The sequence below is a fragment of the Oryzias latipes genome, chromosome 4, assembly GCF_053564925.1.
Source record: "Oryzias latipes strain Hd-rR chromosome 4, Olatipes_Hd-rR_3.1".
NCBI lineage: Eukaryota > Metazoa > Chordata > Actinopteri > Beloniformes > Adrianichthyidae > Oryzias > Oryzias latipes.
In genome coordinates this window covers 30,292,588-30,310,034 of record NC_136240.1, presented here as the reverse complement: position 1 = coordinate 30,310,034, position 17,447 = coordinate 30,292,588, and the positions used below count along the sequence as shown (strand labels likewise).

Here is a 17,447-nt window from a genome sequence, read left to right as displayed (position 1 = left end):
GCAAAGAAAACCATAAGTTTAAGAAATATCTGTTTTAGCTACAGGTTTGTTTAAGTTGTCTTAGCTTTTAATTACTTCATATCTTCAACAAAGCAACCACATTTCCACTTCCCATCGTCTATGTTTTTTCATGTTCTCATGCAGTTTACAGTCCCTCACAACTCCAACCTAACATTAGCAGTGCAACAAAAATAGCATGCAACATTGGAGCTATCCATTGAGCCAGATTCCAGCTCAGACGAGGAAAACAAAGACGTATACGGATCTATTTGTCTTTAACCCTTGTGCTATCCTGTGACCCCACCCTTACATTGATGCGTTCTCCCTACCACGATAAAGGTGGATAAAGGTGGAACATGGACACCAGTGAAGATCACAAACCTAGCGCAGTGTCTAGAGGGTCTAGATGACCCAACTCCCAATGTTAAAGTGCCTAGGATAGCACAAGGTCTACGTGGATGCATCCGAATGGAGCAGAGAGATTGTGGTCCTCTGGCTGTAGCAACAAGGTCACAGCTCCATGCTTTTCTCAACAGAATTATTTTGTATGCTCCAGATTCACAAAGATTTGATTAAAGAAATACTCGTAAATGCAAAATTTGCTTATGAATGTTTCTTTTTTTAAATATGTTTTGGTTTCTGGAATTTTGTATTGATTTCTAAAATGTAATGTTGTTTTTTAATTGTTAGTTTCGTTTTTACTTCTCAGTGTGATCTTTAATATGGTTTTGGTGTGATTTACACTTCAGGGCCACTGTAGGACTCAGTGTATTCTGTCTGCACCACAGCAGACAGAATACACTATTTTACTCCAGTTTACTCAGCCGGAATCAGTTTGGTCATTCCCTATTGCAACTGACAGCTGCTTCAATGTTACAAGAGGCTTTAGAAAATGTGGGTGCCAAACTCCTCTAAATGTTTTACCGTCCTTATTCTGATATTTTTAGGGATGTTTTTTCAACTGAAATAGCTGCAACTTTCACATCATATCTCTTTGATTTTCTAAAACCTGATTGTGGATTGCTTTTATTTCAGTTGCAGTCCCATTTATTCAGACAGGAGTAGACAGCCACCAGGAATCATTTAAATGATGTTAAATTTAGCTCCTGAGCCATAACCCCACTAGGATGAAAAGCAATCAAGCAAAAAATATAAACTTTTAATTTTTTATATTTATTGTTTTCATATTTTTCACAGTGCAAATAAAAACAGTTCATGAGGTAAATGTTGATCTCACGCTGAGTTATAATGCTTTCTTGAAATTGCGTGTGTTATTGCCGCAAACGTGCGTTAGTGTCATTCATGTCACTCCCGTTGCTTATGCTGCTGCTCTGCGTTGACCGGGTTGCTGCCGACAGCAGTGACCTGAGGGAAGTAACCAGAGTCCAGCCTGATCTCGCCTGCACACCAAGACAGGCTCATGTCAGCTGTCTGAGACGTCCGAATGTCTGAATCCTGACACATGTCCACCGAGACACTGTCAGCCTCCACATGATCTGCTGCTGTCCTTCTCCCATGTAAAAAGATGCTGCTTAAGATATTTGTTTCCACACTTTTAGGCCACAAAAGTCCAGCAATAGAACTGAGAGTCAGTTCCTGGAATGTGTCTGAGTATTCCACTTCCACACTCGATAACAAGCCCGACAGTAAGTCTCCACATGAGCTGGAAAAGTGTTCTTTTTCTAGATTTTCTGCAGTCTCCCTCGGGACCTCCTCTTCATCTATCACCTCCTCTTCCACTGGATCCACTGTAGCTATCTGTGGCTTGTAGCCAGCATGTTCAGCCAGCAAGGTCCTGGTCTCTGAGCCAATCTGGGATAATTCCACGTGGATGGTGGGGTATACCTCGTCCCTCTCCTGGGAGATCATAGTGATGGGGGACAATGGGGGGTCACTGTCGTTGGTGGATGACAATACCGGGTCGCTGCTGTCATTCTGTTGACAGAACCATAAACCAGAAACATTTAAAACCTGGAGGGTTTCAAATGCTGCTCATCAACACATGTGCTTGTTGTGTTGTTTACTAAAGATAGTGTCTGTGGCTGACCAAAATCCCATCAAATGAAGTTTTGATGTACTCGCTACAGCACTTGTGCCACTATGTTCAGTACGCAATGCAAAGAAGGTCACTGATCATTACCTTCAGCAGTCTGATGGCATTACTGTGTCCTGGTTTTGGCAAATTTACAACAAGCCATGTCGGCCCCCAGGACAGGAATTTTTGTTTGATCCTGAGACAGAAAGAGAACACAGATTGAGATGGTATGTATATATATAGTATAGTTGAGATTAGAACAGCCTCTATCTTTATAATAAATCTGAGAAATAAGTTTTCTTTTCATGATAAACTTGCAAGAATCAGTACAAAGTTAAGTTTCTATTTGACAAGATTATTTCTGATCATCTGTTGTGGTTTGGCATTTAAATAAAAAAAGTAACCTCAGTGGCATTTATCATTATTACTCATAAGGCAAAACTTAAGACCATTTCAAAAATAGAAAAGGTCACCTCTCATCCATACCTTTTTCTCACACAGTTCCAGCACATGAAGTTTGTGACAACTATGAAGAAGATGGCAGCAGTGAACACAACCACAACCACCAGGCCAACTAGAGAAGGGAGAAACACCAGCACACTCTTAGATACATCACCTTAAGTTTAGCCTCTGAGTATGAAAAACAGTAGAAGACAATTGTGTTCTTTTGAGTGCAGTGCAGAGCTCTACCCCAGCAGCACACTGACCTGCTGGAGCTGCAGGCTGAGAGCAGATCCTTGTCCCTCGAGGTCCTTCTCCTGCTGAGTTTGTTGCAGTCATTTCAACAACTAGATTCCCATCTGGACAGTCCAGCCACATCAATCTGGGGCCAGATCCAGATACTGTGACTGGAAAAGAGGATGACAGTTATGCTTCTCTTTAAGAAGAGCTCACATCACAGAGGGTCAACATTTATCTGTAAGCATCTGCTCCTTTTCCTCCCATCTTTTATAAGTACTATTGGTGAGATTGCATTATTGCAGAACAAAATGAATAACAACTTAAATAATGGTTAAGAGCACTATACTTCCTTAGTTTAAGGCCCAAGGTGTTTTTACAGTTACAGTCCCATTCACCCCTGCACATACACATTCGCACACTGATCGTAATCACACACGTAATCAATCAATTGTTGCTGACTGCAATAGACAGTTCCTGACAGAAACACCAAAGTGAGAGCTCAAAAAGATGCTTCATTGCAGGAATGTCAGTTACCTTCTGCTTTGACACTTAAGGGAATACTCATCATAATGAAACTGATAATGTTCACAAAAGAGCAAAGGACTTTCCAGTAAATACTGATCCACATCCTGTGGTACATGGACCGTGGACTACACCGGGCAAAGGGTTAAAACTAAGCGGGTGTCTTCACTTAGCCCTTATATACAGTGGACCCTAACATTAAATTTACAAGAGAGGACACCAACAACAACCAGCTGACCTTCCTGGACTGTGCAGTCATCAGAGACGAAGAAGCCAACATGCAAACAGAAATGTGGAAGAAACCCACACACGCGGATCAATACCCACACTACCCACTTCAACACAAACTGGAAGTAATGAAAACTTTGAAGCACAAGGCAAAACAAATTCCCACCTCTAGGAAGAGGTTATTTTCATGCCGGCTCTGAAAACCTGCGGAAATCTCAAATGGACATGCAACAAGGCAACATCTTACACCAGGAAGAATATAGAGGAAGACTCCCAGGACAAAAACATTGTCATTACATGTGTCGCCAGTGTCTCTGAGAAGCTGAGGAGAATTTTTGCCAAATACAAACCAATTTAAAACCTAGCAACATGCTATGGGGAAAGACTGGTTCACCACGGAGATCCCACAACCAGAGAAAAATGGTAATTTATGCAGTCCAGTGCTGTGAGGACTGTTCAGAGCTTTACATTGGAGAAACAAAACAGCCATTCTGCAACAGGTTGTACCAACACAGGAAAAACAACAGCTGTTCTGCTGTTAGTTCTTATTTAAAAGAAAAAGAACATTCATTTGAAGACCAAAATGTGAGAGAGAGGTCAGATGGTTTGAAAGAGTGGTCAGAGAAACAATACACATGCTGGATTTTCTGGAGTATAAATCGCTGGTTTTTCTACAGTTTGGCCAGGGGTGCGACTTATACTCAGGAGCGACTTATTTGTGATTTTTTATAAAAACACAGCCAGGCTGACAACTTCTTCATTCTTTTTTTATCAGTCACGCGATTTACGTGAAATATACCTGACATGTCGTGTACGTTTCACGTGTATCGCATGTCTGATACCAAAAGAATAAAAAAGTTATCAGCACTACAGACACTGGGAATTGATAAAAGGAAGTTTAGGACATAAATAGGCTCAGGTTCAGCAATTGTTTCCCGCTAACAACCGCTAAAAGGAACTTTAAGTGCATGCATCAGTATTTGCAACTGACAGCAACACAGAAGAAGAAGCGCCGGCCAAAACAAACATGGAATCTGATCAATTTCCTCCTGAAATTTAATGTAATTCATCTTATTTGCATCGAGACATTATTAATTTTTGTTTTTATTTATTCCTTCCTTGGACCAATGTGGGACTGCAAGTCATCAAACTGGGTTACAGCTAAAATCTGCGTCAGTAAGATCTTGCAGTGTAGAAGTTAATGATCGCTGTAGGACAAAAAAACAAAACAAAAAAGACTGAATGATCTCATGAATCCAGACATGGAGACGTTCTTATCAATTATTTTGTAGAGCTCTTCAAAAATAAATAAACCTGATCTCTCAACATCATTCATGTTTTCTGTGCATTGTAAATGAGAGTCAATGCTTCCATGTAGCAATGACGCTAAAAACTTGATTTATTCCAGATTTATTAAGAAGTGTCGTACTTTTCTCCTCCTAAAAGTGCGACTCATACACCGAGGCAACTTGTATATGGCTTCTTCTTTTGGTTCCTGCGACTTATTCTCTGGTACAACTTGGACTCTGGAAAATATGGTACTTGTTAATAACTAGGGATTTAACAATGAATTGACTTGAGGGATGAATCAATTTAATATCCCTAGGATCCAACCAGCTCAATCTGCCTGAGGCAAGTTGATCTTTAAATGGACCTATATCATTATAAAATCATTTCAAAATGAAATAAATCGACTAAATCATTATTGGAAAATACCATTTGAATTGGATTTATTTTACTATAACGTAAAAAACAACTAGGTGCATCTTAGCGAACAACACACATGTGATGCAACAGAAATTATTGATAAATTCAAAGAAACACTTTAAATTTAGCAAAGACATGACCATACAGTGTGTTAGAATGTTCTAATAATGTTTGTATTATTTTGATGTGGAAAAACAACAGTGGACTGAACTTTAGAAACTAAAATGTGATGGATTTGACATTAAATAACTAGTAGAGAGGATAGAAGAGCTTCTTAAAAAACAAGTAACAGGTCTCCAAGGGACAGAATTCTTGCTTGTTTATGGGAGTGAAATACTTTTTTTTCTGTATCATTACAAAAAAATGCATTCTTTAAAAATCAAACAATGTGGATTCCTGGATTCTGATTTTCACACTGTCAACATTACAGACCAAACTCATCTTTTTAAGGGGGAGAATTTCCAGAATCAGTGACTAACAAAAACATTTTTTAGAATTTATAAAAGTTTGATGTTGATTAGGGGAGTAACGATTAATTAAAAAAACAATTCATATGATAATTTGTGGTTTGTGGTTTCCACACATTGGACTGGAATGATGGACTGATCTGTTTTTGCTGTCATCACGTGTGTTGCCGCTGTGATGCACTTGGTCGCTTTTACGTTATATTAAAATAAATCTACCACGCCTCAATCTAAATGTTTTTTCTAATTTGATCATAATCAATTTATTTCCTTTTCAAATGATTTTATAATGGTACAGTTCGTTTCGATTAACAACTTGCCTCAGACAGATTGATCTGTTTGGATTGCAGGAATAGAAATTAATTTATTGATTAATCGTTACACCCTGATGTATTTGATTTACTATGAGCTGGTACTTTAAAAATAAAATAATTTGAATCGTGCTTAAAGCATGCAACAAACATGGCCGCCTCAGAGGGGACATTGAGTTTACAAATGTTTGTTTTTTCTTGTATAACACTGCAGCAACTAGGTTCTACCCAGGTTGTCCTGTGAGTTCTATAGTTAAGCATAAATACTTTTAGCAACTTTGTTTAAACCTCAACAAGACACATGGTACAAACTGCTTAGTGTGAGACATCAGAGATGAGTGGCATGCTTTCAGGTGCTCTCAGTGCACATCCACAAATAGCGTGTGAGGCAGAGTAGTTCGTAACAGCCTATACTGATGCATGTGTGCATTTATGCTCAGGGCTTCCTGTTTGTGGTCATAGGCGACTCTAGAAAACTCTAAAGACAAAGTGGAAATGACGACAATGCACGCTTCTCACTTGAGTTGGTTTCAGCTAAACGTTTCAAACCAAACACCACCAGCTCACCACAGAAAAACACAACTATATGGTCCGAAAAAAAGAAAAAAAAGATGCCATCTTGCAGTATAAATAGTAGCTTTGTTATAATAGTGTGATGGAAAAAAACTCTCCTTTTTAGGGTTAAGTGCTCAATTAGAATAAATAACGAGTAAAGGGGCTGGTTACGGATTGAATTTTACCACATTACGGGAAGCCTCTGCTGAAAAACCCTGCTGATGCATTGAAACTTTGAGGGAGGAGAGTATCAAAGGAATGCCAGTCGCATGCTTTCCATGATGCAAGTGTGGCTTGTGCTGTGACAAGCTCTGCGTATTCATACTGCTGTATCTTCAAGGTGAACACACATGCAAAGACTCAGGTATCATGGGAAAGTATTGCCAGACCAAAGAAGACAAACATGAAGCGTACAGAGGGAGGGGCAGAAAGGGCAGGATGAACAGGAAACTCGCAGTGTTTCGGTTCAGACCTCCACATTGCATCAAACATCACGTGAAGGAGACAAACTGATCTGAAACTGCACTTATTCTATGAAACTACTCATTTTTGTATTTTAAGAACTATTGATTTGGTTGACAGAAGTTTGCATTAATTTCTGATTTCCACTTTTCCCAGAAATCTCTTGATGTTTCTGTATTTCGCATGCATTCACACATTCAGTGCTCACCACTTTTCTCTGTGTCTCTGGAGTCTGGTTTATGCAAATATATGGTGTAATTTATGATGAAGCCTTTCTGCTGGTCTACAGGCAACTCCTTCCATTGGATCAGGAGCCGCCTGGCTTCATGGACCAGAACGTATGGTTTTGGACCAGATGTTGGCTCTGAAAGGCACACAGTGATACAGAGAGATTGAAAGATTCAGGCTCCTCTGAGGGAAACAAACTAGGGACTCCTATCTGAGTATAGTCTTACTTTCTTCTCTGGAGTAAACCAGGCTCGATGATGGATAGCTGACACCTTTTCTGGTTACAGCATACAAAGACACATTGAATCTCACACCAGCAGTTAATCCTAGAACAACAGAACAGAAAGTTGAGCCTTTTATATAACCCTTGTGCTATCCTAGGCACTTTGACATCGGGAGTTGGGTCATCTAGACCCACTAGACCAGGGGTCGGGAACCTTTTTGGCCAAGAGAGCCATAAACGCCACATATTTTGAAATGTAATTTCGAAAGAGCCATACAATAATGTAGTGTCCCTTTCCCACACTGAGGCACGGAGACTTAACCTCTTTTAAGGTTCTTTATTCCGATTACTGCAGACCGCAACAAACGCCGAACAATTAATTCAGCAACTCCTGAATCTCTCCCGCCGAGACGAGACGAGAGCGCTTCTCCCAACTTTATATTCCCCTGCTCCCGCTGCAGCCCTCCCCTTTCCCTTATTCGGCCCATAGCTGAACCCCATTGGTCCAAACTACCTAACAACAGGCTGAGCGACAGAACTGAGAGCCAATCAGCTCTCTGCTTGATGCGGTCAATGAACTCCAGAACTTTTAACGCGGCCCAACAGCCATCCAACTCAGTCCGCGACAATATGTTTAAAACTAAAATACAAGTGAATGTGTGCATTTGATGTAATTTCAACCTTTTTAAAGTACAATAAGTCTGTGGATTCTTTTTAATACCATTGTAATGCTGTTTCTAATAAATGATGAGTATTTCTCGTGGTAGTTTTGCTGATGGTCTAGTCTGGTTTACGTGGTGAGTTTCTGCTTCATGCAGGCGTTGAGACTTTAAACGTGATCTTAGGTTGGTATGAATGTTTTGTAGATGTGATACAGACTGCTCACATGCGGACCTGGAGCCAAACACACACTCACACGCTGCAGTGAGTGACGGGCAGCGGGTTTTACGTTTTTACAATCCCTGCGCGATTCACCTGCTGCCTGTCCCCACAACACCTCAGCCCCACCCTCTGCTTTCTCCCTCACACATCCCGTCCCCGCAACTGCGCGCTCTTTCTCAGAGACGGGAGCGCGCAGTTTTAGGCACGGCAATTCACAGGTTTCCGGGTGGTACAAACTCTGTGAATTAATAGACAATTTTAAACTTATACTAGTGCTGGCGCAGATTTGTCTCTCTAAGCACCGCTACTACTGCGCGCCTCTGCCATCGCATCGCGCACGAGAAGGACTGGTCTAATGAAGAAAAAAAATTTGAATTAAAGATTTGTCTGCGAGCCACATGTGACCATCAAAAGAGCCATATATGGCTCGCGAGCCTTAGGTTCCCGACCCCTGCACTAGACAGTGCTCTGAACCTTTTGTCTTCAATGATTTGTGATCTTCAATGGTGTCCATGAATTACATGAAATCTTTCCACCTTTATCTGCCTTTGTCATGTTAGGAAGAACACGTCAATGTAAGGGTGGGGTCATCTAAGATAGCACAAGGGTTAAACATTCACCTGGGACTGATAGTCACTTCCGTTAAAAACAAATATGTTTTACACAAAATGACCACAAGAGGTCAGTGTTTCCCAATGTTTCAAGCTCAATGTTGTCATCTTGATTTTTACTGTAAAGTAATTTACAGACGAAATAAATAAATCAAAGAAAATCTTTCTGTTTTTACTGAAATACAAACATCCCAAATTCCATTTTATTCATAAAATCGCATTTTTGTTCTTAAATTAACAATATTAAAGTTTATAAATTCTTAAATATTATTTACGATAGTAAAAAAATACTCCTTTAAAAAATGGATTCAGGCATTTCACTTTTTGCAGTGTCATCTACAGACATATGATACTTTTTAATCTTCCTCTTTCGGCTTATCCCATCAGGGGTCGCCACAGCGAACAAGTCGCATGGTAAACTTGGCAATGTTTTACGCCGGATGCCCTTCCTGACGCAACCTTCTCAAACCGGGCTTGGAACCGGCACAGAGGTGGAGAAGGGAACAGGGAGCAGCCTGAAGTCGAACCCTGGTTTCACGGACGGAAGGCGCCGCAAACCAGCACGAGCTAAACCGGCTCCCATATGATTCTTTTTAATATACTCTCATTTTTGTGTGTACTTTTTCTCAGGCAAGATCTTTTTGTTTTGTTGTCTGGTTGTAACATAAAATAAACTGAGTCATAAAACACATCAATTGACTTTTCTCAAATTTAGAGTTTCCGGTCTATGTAAAACATACAGCAAAAACCTTTTCAAGTTTTGTTTAAAAACACATTTGTGTTCTGTAGATTAAATTGTATTGTAATTAAAAGTTTTATAAGAACTCCATAAATTTTCATCAGACCTTTAGGACTGTGTCATAATCTCATGGTTATCTGGGTAATGATGTTCACAAATGCCATTAGATTATTAAAAGAAGATTCTAGATTCAGATAATTTGAACCAAATGTTACGAAATGAAAACACTTGTTCATTGGTGTATTTTGTAAAATTTTATGTTTGTGAGACCAAATCTACAAAAGCACATCTGTCTGAAACTGAGCCCACCTGTGATCAAAGTGTTTGTCCGATTTCTGTCCAGTTTTTTCCATCGCAACTCAGCAGCAGGCAAACTGGTCCATTCTATCATGTAGTACAACAGCTCTCCGTCAGTCGGGGATGACCACGAGACAAGCACAGACCTATCATCTGCTGTAGGAGTGAGCTCCAGCAGCACTGGTCCTGAAACAGCTGAATTCATAGAAAACAGTTAGTTTTGTCCCATCTTGAGCACAAAACCTCTTTTGTCTTCTGGGTGTCACATGACTACCTGACTGTCTGATTTCCACTTCAGCAGGTGGAGAGGTCCCGTATGGGGTTACTGCACTGATGCTCAGGACCTGAACTTCCTTTGGCACCAGAACTGAACACAGGTTGGAGGCAGCCGTGCATATCTTCTCATAGAAGTTTTTCATCAAGACCTTGTAATGTAGAATTTCTCCATTGTAATCCTCTGGATTTGGTGGCTATGACAGATGTTTTTCCATCAGTTTTTTTTCTGTTACTTTATTAACATTTGTAGTAACATGCATCACGGCATGATGCAAATTTCAAGGGAAATTTCACGAAGGGATGATTATTGTTTTGTTTTTAAAAATGTGCAAATTCTTTTAAAAAGGAAAAAAGAACAAAAGCACATTTTCTTGAGGATCCTGTACCTTCCACAAAACAGTAACGTTCCTCAAGCTGTTTTTGTCGCGGTTTCCAAGGATCCTCCACACCTGCAGCTGCTGGGATGGTCCTAAGTGAAGAATGAACCACAAATGAATGGCTTTTTTGTAGTAATCTGACTTTTTTTGCATTAGGACTGCATGCACTTCATAGTTATTGATTGTTTTAACTTGCCTTTTCCAGGACTCGTCCTCTTAACAGAGGAGCTCCATCTGCTGCAGCGTGGTTTCATGTTAGAGCTGGGTGTGCTGGCATTTTCATGCTCAGATGCTGAGTCACACACTCTCATCTGGAACTCATATTCGGTCAGGGGCTTCAGGTGGTCTACCATTACCAGGCTTTCTTTAAGTTCTCCTTTTGTCTCCACCTATGAAAACAAAAGAGCTGAAGTCAATGTCTCATTAAGACAAACGGTGGAAATAACAGCTATAAAAAGCATCCGTTTACCCAAATGTCCTTGACGTTTGTACAAAACCTGACGTGGGGTCTGAGATGTGCTTCTGACTCAGCAGTTTTCCAACGTAGTACGGCTTTTATGGAAATGTTCCTAAACTCTATCGCTACAATATCAGGGGTCTCTGGTATCACTGTGACACGAAAGAGCACAAAAGATGGTGACATAAGTCACTGTAAAGATTGTGACACACCAATAATAATGTAAAAAAACAGTAAATCAGTGTTGACTTTTGAGCAAAATGCAGCATTTTGAAAATAATTAAATGTTACTACAGAAGAATTCTTCCAAAACTCAGGCAGATTATTAGACAGAGTATTGGAATTGTTTTTTTTTCAAGCAACCAACACAAAACGCACATAAGGAGACGAACTTCAGAGATGAACATCTATACAAATAAGTAGGTTTGTACAGAGTGCCAGTAAATAATGGAAGTTTTCCCAAGATGCTGGTTATGAGTCAAACTGTGCAAACAACTAATGAATGAGTCACTTCTGAAGAAACCAAAAACTTAAATAAATAAATAAATAAAAAACTCTAAATGACTATGAAGAAATGCAAACAAAACAGTTAGTAAAATGACTGAATCTGGGTCTATAATTAAATAGTGTTTCAAAAACACTTCTTTTATCTCATATTGTTTCATATTTCTGCCAATATTTAATCCCATATAGTGGTATAATTATCTCTCAGTACAGACATATATTCTAGTTCTTTTGCAAATTGAGGTAAAACTGAAGCAGAAGCTTTTTTTTAAACATTTAATTCAATTTAATTTAATTTAATTTAATTTAATTTAATTTAATTGATCTTAAACAGAAGCAGATGCTTACCTATATCCCTCACACAGAGGATGAAAGGGTCAGAGTGCGATGCTCCAAAGTGGTTATAAGCCTCAACGCTCAGCTGGTATTTAGTGTTTTCATCCAACATTGTTCGTTGTATTTGGATTGTTTCAGCATCCTGGATATGGTCGACCCTTATTTGGGTCCCATTTCCTCTAGTGAAAAAATGATGTAAAACAAATGAAACCATTTGCATGCATTAACATACAAAAAAACCAAACCAATCTGTAAAAATGCCACGGAAAATGACAGCTTAGAGGAACATGGTACCTGAGAGAAATGTTGTATGATTTGGGCAGGTGTGTTTCCCTCCCTCGTTGCCATGAACATCTTACGTTGGATGAGCTCCTTGTTGCTTCACAGGTGATGTTTGCAGGTTTGTCTGGTGGGACTTCATAAGAATAAACCAAAAATAAATGAATTGAACAATATCATATATATCAACGATATATTGTAAATTTAACTTATTTTCATTGACAAAACAGTTTTTTTTCTCATAAAGAACATTACCTGATAGATTATATCTTTAGTCAAGCTATATGTTTTTAGAGTGTAAAAGGTTTATTGATTAATCTTCACTAAGTCTAATCAAAGGTGACGATGATGTTTTTCTTTGATTAGATTTTTTAAATTTTATTTAAAAGTTTAATTTCATGTTTGCTGATTATTAGCTAAAAAGGATCCGTTAGTTAGCTGAACTGGTAGAGAATCCTCAAATTGACGGTGTCTGGGTCTTCCTGCGACCCAGTGACGTTTTATCGACCACAGTTTCGCTCTTACCACCTGTCAAAACCAAAGTGCAGTTTACCCTTTTCATGCATCGCAGTTCAGACATCAACATGTCTTGGTTTCATGCATGTAAATAAACAACTAATTCCACCATGTAACACATTATGACAGAAAACAAAGAGAAACAGCGCTTCTTTCTGCCAGATCCATCCTGCTCTCAATTGATGACACTGATGATTAACTGTCTCAAAAGAAGCTCCATGTTTTGCACAACATGGAGCTTTCATTCATTCATCTTCCACCGTTTATTCCCTTTCGGGGTCACGGGGCTGCTGGAGCCAATCCCAGCCACTTGTGGGCGAAGGCAGGGGGCACCCTGCACAGGTCGCCAGTCTGTCGCAGGGTAACATGGAATTTAAAGGTAATCAGATACATACGACCAGCGTGCAGATCTAGTCCATTGACTACAATCCAATTGGATTTTTGATCCGTCTTCATCTTGCAGACAGCAGAGGATTGTGGGATCAGGACCGAGGGCACAGAGAACAATGCAGTGGTGCAGTTGATTCTTTGGGACAAATTATACAGAGTAACTGTATCTTTTCTGAGCTCCAGGGACATCTTGGACCTAAAAAAAAAAGAACATAACATTAGTAAAACTTTTAAAACTATATTTAAATGAGTTGGTGCTTCAGATTTGAACTAGGAAAGAAATCTACAAACAAGCGTTGCATCAAATTGGATAGTCCTACCCCCATTTACATTCATGGATGTGGCAGTAGATTGTCAGGTTTGACCCCAGGAGGAAGAGTGGAGCTGGCTCCACTGTGAGGTATCCATGGGCAATAAAGTTCACACCGTCAGCAAAGAGAAGAAGGAAGTCTGTCGAGAACAGAAAGATTAAATTATTTGAAAAAAGTAGAAAACGGGCCTGAATTTTTAGGTACAACCAACATCGTTTTTTTTTTTTTGTTCTGTACAGTTTTTTTTGGACATTTTGGGACAAAAATATCGAATACAGGGGGATTCCCACTGTTTTTTTTTTTACTTCAGTAAGAATAGGAGCTGTAACAACGTAATTGTGATTCTGCTAAATCAAATAAAAAAACAGAGAAAAACAAAAGAAACTCACGCTTGCTGGAAAAAGTAAGAAAGAGGATGCATCCCCAAAAAGCTGCAAGGCGAGTCATCTCATCTCTCCTGAATTGGAAAACAACTCAGCATCTGGTAAAGAGAATATTTCACATTTTCAGGTTGATTATTTAGGAGCAAAATGTACAGAAGATAGAGAGAGGAGCTCTACTTCATCCTTGGTCGTGCAGGTACACATCAGTCTTGCCAACATGAGGAAAAGTTGCGACGGACTGTGTCATCGCTTCAATTCCAAGTTTGTTTCTGAAAACATTTTCACATCATTTTAGCTCCAAAGCATCGGAAAACAGCAAACATCTCTGTCTACAAAACTGTCACTGAATCAGGTCTGAGCATACGTGAATGCATAACAAAGCACAATTATGGCATCTTTCTTTCATTCACAAACAATAAATATCAGATGGGGCTCACCAGATCATCCGACTGTCCCTCCTTTTGGACCCAGACACATTCCACCGATGCTTTCACCAAACCTCTGTCTGCCTGAACAACCGGCTTTGTCAAGACGCATCTGATGACAACGATTTAAGCAAGTTCAAATGAGCCTAAAGGGGCCAATGACCTAGTTTGGTGGTATTGCAGCAAAGTAGAGACTTTGATCATTCATCTGAGTGCCTCTGTGGCCTACTTCTGCTGCATGTTTATGTTCTCGGCAAAGAAAGACCTTACCTTCAGCGAATCTGAGCTGAGCACCCAATCCCATTGAACATGCTGCTCTCAGCAAATGTTTAAGCTAAAAGCTATGACAGGAAAAGCTTTGATTCTGACTCAATGTGCCATCTTTGATTTTTGTTGTGTTTTTGAAGTGTGGCAAGTAGAACACAAACCCAATTCATCGAAATGAATTTAAACCATGGGTTGGTAAACTGACATGTTCCTGATTTAACTTTTTCTGTGGGATTATTAGAAAAATAAAATAAACTCACATTTTCACTTGGTTCCCATGTTATCCAGTGGAGCTGACTGCTGAAGACTGTCGCTCCTCCGAGTCGGTTGTTTTCAGACTTTCTCAGGCTAAACAGTGACCTTATTTCAACAGTTATTTTCCATTTCTAACTTTTAAGAGCTTAAGGAAAACCCCAGCTGCACGACCTGACAGGATGCTCGTGTAAAGATGAAAGAAACCCCAGACTGAGAGTTACTAATTTTTAGAATGACAAGTTCAGCATTTGACACAATAAAAGGTTTTATCAAGGTCATCAGCATGGGAGAAAGCTCCTTTATATCTCTATAACGAGATGATTTGAACCAAGATGAATGGAGACAGAAGTGATTTTGAAAGTCTCACATTCAACAAAATATTCTGCCTGCGTATTTTCTACTTGACGAGTACAGTTATGTGGTCTTTTTACATATTAACCTGCTCATTCAAAACATTATATTAACATTATACATTTTATATTATACATTAAATTAGTCACATTATATAGTACATAGCAACAGTTAATGTCTATAAAGTGAGGCTCTGAAGGCCCACGTGGCTCCTTGATCCCTCCATTTTTGCTCCTTAGCAATGAGAAAATGCTTATAATTTCAATAAGTACTGGGTTTGTAGTTTGGGTTCATTCATTCATTCATCTTCCTCATCTCATCAGTCCCTTTCGGGGTCACGGGGCTGCCGGAGCCTATCCCGGCCACTTGTGGGCGAAGGCAGGGGACACCCTGGACAGGTTACCGGTCTGTTTTGGTTCATTTACTTTAGTAAATTAGGTTATGTCAATAGATTTTTACTGAGAAAAATAATGGTAAGATTGGTTTATTATTAGAATAGGCTTGAGGAAATTAAACAATTGAATAGACGTTGTAGTTCTGCCGAAAGACTTTGGAGAAATCACAAACTTGAAATAAACTATCAACTATACCAAAACCAACTAAAACTATAAAATCAAACAGTAAAACAGACCAGAAATTCCTACTTTGCGAACATCATTTCTGTAAATAAAAATAACCCCAGAGTCCTCTTCACCACATTTGAGTCTTTGATCAACTCAAATGTGAACAAAAAAAACACAATGCCAGCCTCCACCTCATTGTGTGAGGACCACTTCAGGAGCAAGATCGATTCTGTCAGATCGAACATCATAAATGGACAGAAAAGCCTTTCTATTGGTAATGATGGGTTGATCTTACCTGAGGAAGCACTGGACAGTTTTGACCTGGTTGAAGCTGCAACACTTGGTCGAGTTTTCTCCCAAGTAAATCCAGCAACTTGTTTTTTAGACCCCATCCCTACCTCACTTTTTAATTTATTTTACGGGTCTTTTGAGAGTGAGATTTTAAATATCGTGAACTCCTCTCTAGAGACGGGTATTTTTCCTGCTGACTTTAAAACGGCAGTGGTGAAACCGTTACTCAAGAAAACTAATTTAGACCCTTCAGTTTTTAATAACTACAGACCTGTGTCCAACTTGCCATTTTTAAGCAAGGTTTTAGAAAAAAATGTTTTTATTCAGCTGAATGAGTTTCTCCTACAAAACAACATTTTTGAGATAAACCAGTCTGGCTTTGGAACGAACCACAGCACAGAGACAGCCTTGTTAAAAATCGTTAATGATGTTACATGTGCCTTGGATTCAGGTCAGATCTCAGTACTAGTTCTACTAGATCTAAGCGCAGCTTTTGATACTGTTGATCACCTGATTCTTGTAAACAGACTTAAATTCTTGGCCTTTCAGGGACTGTTCTCAAGTGGTTTGAATCGTATCTCATGGAGAGAAACTTTATGGTAAGCATGGACACACACTTTTCTGGGGTCCATGAAATTAATTGTGGTGTGCCTCAAGGTTCCACCCTTGGCCCCTTGCTTTTTAACATTTACATGCTTCCTCTGGGGAATGTCATCAGGAGCCACAACATCAGTTTTCATAGCTATGCTGATGATACCCAGCTGTACATAGCTATGTCTCCTGATGACATAAGACCAATAGAAGCACTTTTTAACTGTATTTTAGATGTGAAATTATGGATGGAAAATAATTTTCTGCAGCTCAACCAGGAGAAAACTGAAATTTTAGTTATCGGTCCTGAAGCCAAGAGGGAGAAACAGTTTCTGAAGCTACAGGAACTTTCATTAAGTCATTCAGAAACAGTCAGAAACCTGGGCGTTATCTTCGACTCTAAGCTAACTTTTATCCCCCACATAAAACAGGTGGTTAAAACTGGTTTTTATCATCTCAGAAATCTGGCTAGGGTCCGCCCACCACTCTCTGCATACTTTTATCATGAGGAAAATTGATTATTGTAACGCCCTGCTTGCTGGTCTTCCAAAAACCAACATTAGGAACCTTCAGCTTCTCCAAAATTCTGCTGCACGAGTTTTCACAAAGCCCAGGAGGCGGGCTCACATCACCCCAATTTTAAAATCCCTGCATTGGCTCCCCATATGCTTCAGGATTAATTTTAAGATACTTTTAACAGTTTTTAAATGTCTTAACGGTCTTGCGCCATCATATTTATCAGATCTTTTAGTAAAGTATGAACCTTTGCAGACCCTGAGATCCTCTGGCACGGGTCTTTTAACCATTCCGATTGTAAAAACCAAAACCTATGGAGAGGCTGCGTTTCAGCACTATGGCCCCCGTTTATGGAACAGTCTGCCAGAGGATCTGAGAGCCGCAGAGAGCATTAATGCTTTTAAGAAAAAGCTT

At 39.5% G+C, this 17,447-nt stretch overlaps 1 protein-coding gene across 2 annotated transcripts; it reads right to left on the bottom strand.

Moving 5' to 3' along the window:
• Positions 1-1,152: 1,152 nt before the first annotated feature.
• Positions 1,153-14,854, bottom strand: il23r (interleukin 23 receptor). Of its 2 annotated transcripts, XM_078946268.1 has the most exons (19): positions 14,727-14,854; positions 14,212-14,311; positions 13,952-14,043; positions 13,781-13,872; positions 13,401-13,530; positions 13,086-13,276; positions 12,190-12,310; positions 11,908-12,074; positions 11,068-11,207; positions 10,795-10,987; positions 10,608-10,690; positions 10,220-10,415; positions 9,958-10,140; positions 7,421-7,519; positions 7,174-7,329; positions 2,743-2,883; positions 2,522-2,609; positions 2,141-2,231; positions 1,153-1,935 (listed from the first exon to the last, which is right to left on the bottom strand). In XM_078946268.1, the coding sequence occupies exons 4-19, from the start codon at positions 13,836-13,838 to the stop codon at positions 1,306-1,308; spliced, it is 2,667 nt and encodes an 888-aa protein (XP_078802394.1). In that variant the 5' UTR covers positions 13,839-13,872; positions 13,952-14,043; positions 14,212-14,311; positions 14,727-14,854; the 3' UTR covers positions 1,153-1,305. The 2 variants fall into 2 exon arrangements, with proteins under 2 accessions (XP_078802394.1, XP_011472715.1); XM_011474413.4 differs by lacking the exon at positions 14,727-14,854 and having other exon boundaries at positions 14,212-14,326.
• Positions 14,855-17,447: the final 2,593 nt, after the last annotated feature.

Excerpts from the sequence above, each read along its gene's own strand:
- il23r (XM_078946268.1), bottom strand. The coding sequence starts at position 13,838 with ATGACTCGCCTTGCAGCTTTTTGGGGATGCATCCTCTTTCTTACTTTT. Across the intron at positions 7,520-9,957 it reads GACAAACACTTTGATCACAG|GATTAACTGCTGGTGTGAGA; the intron begins GTGGGCTCAGTT and ends CTGTTGTTCTAG. Across the intron at positions 7,330-7,420 it reads GGTTTACTCCAGAGAAGAAA|AGCCAACATCTGGTCCAAAA; the intron begins GTAAGACTATAC and ends TGTGCCTTTCAG.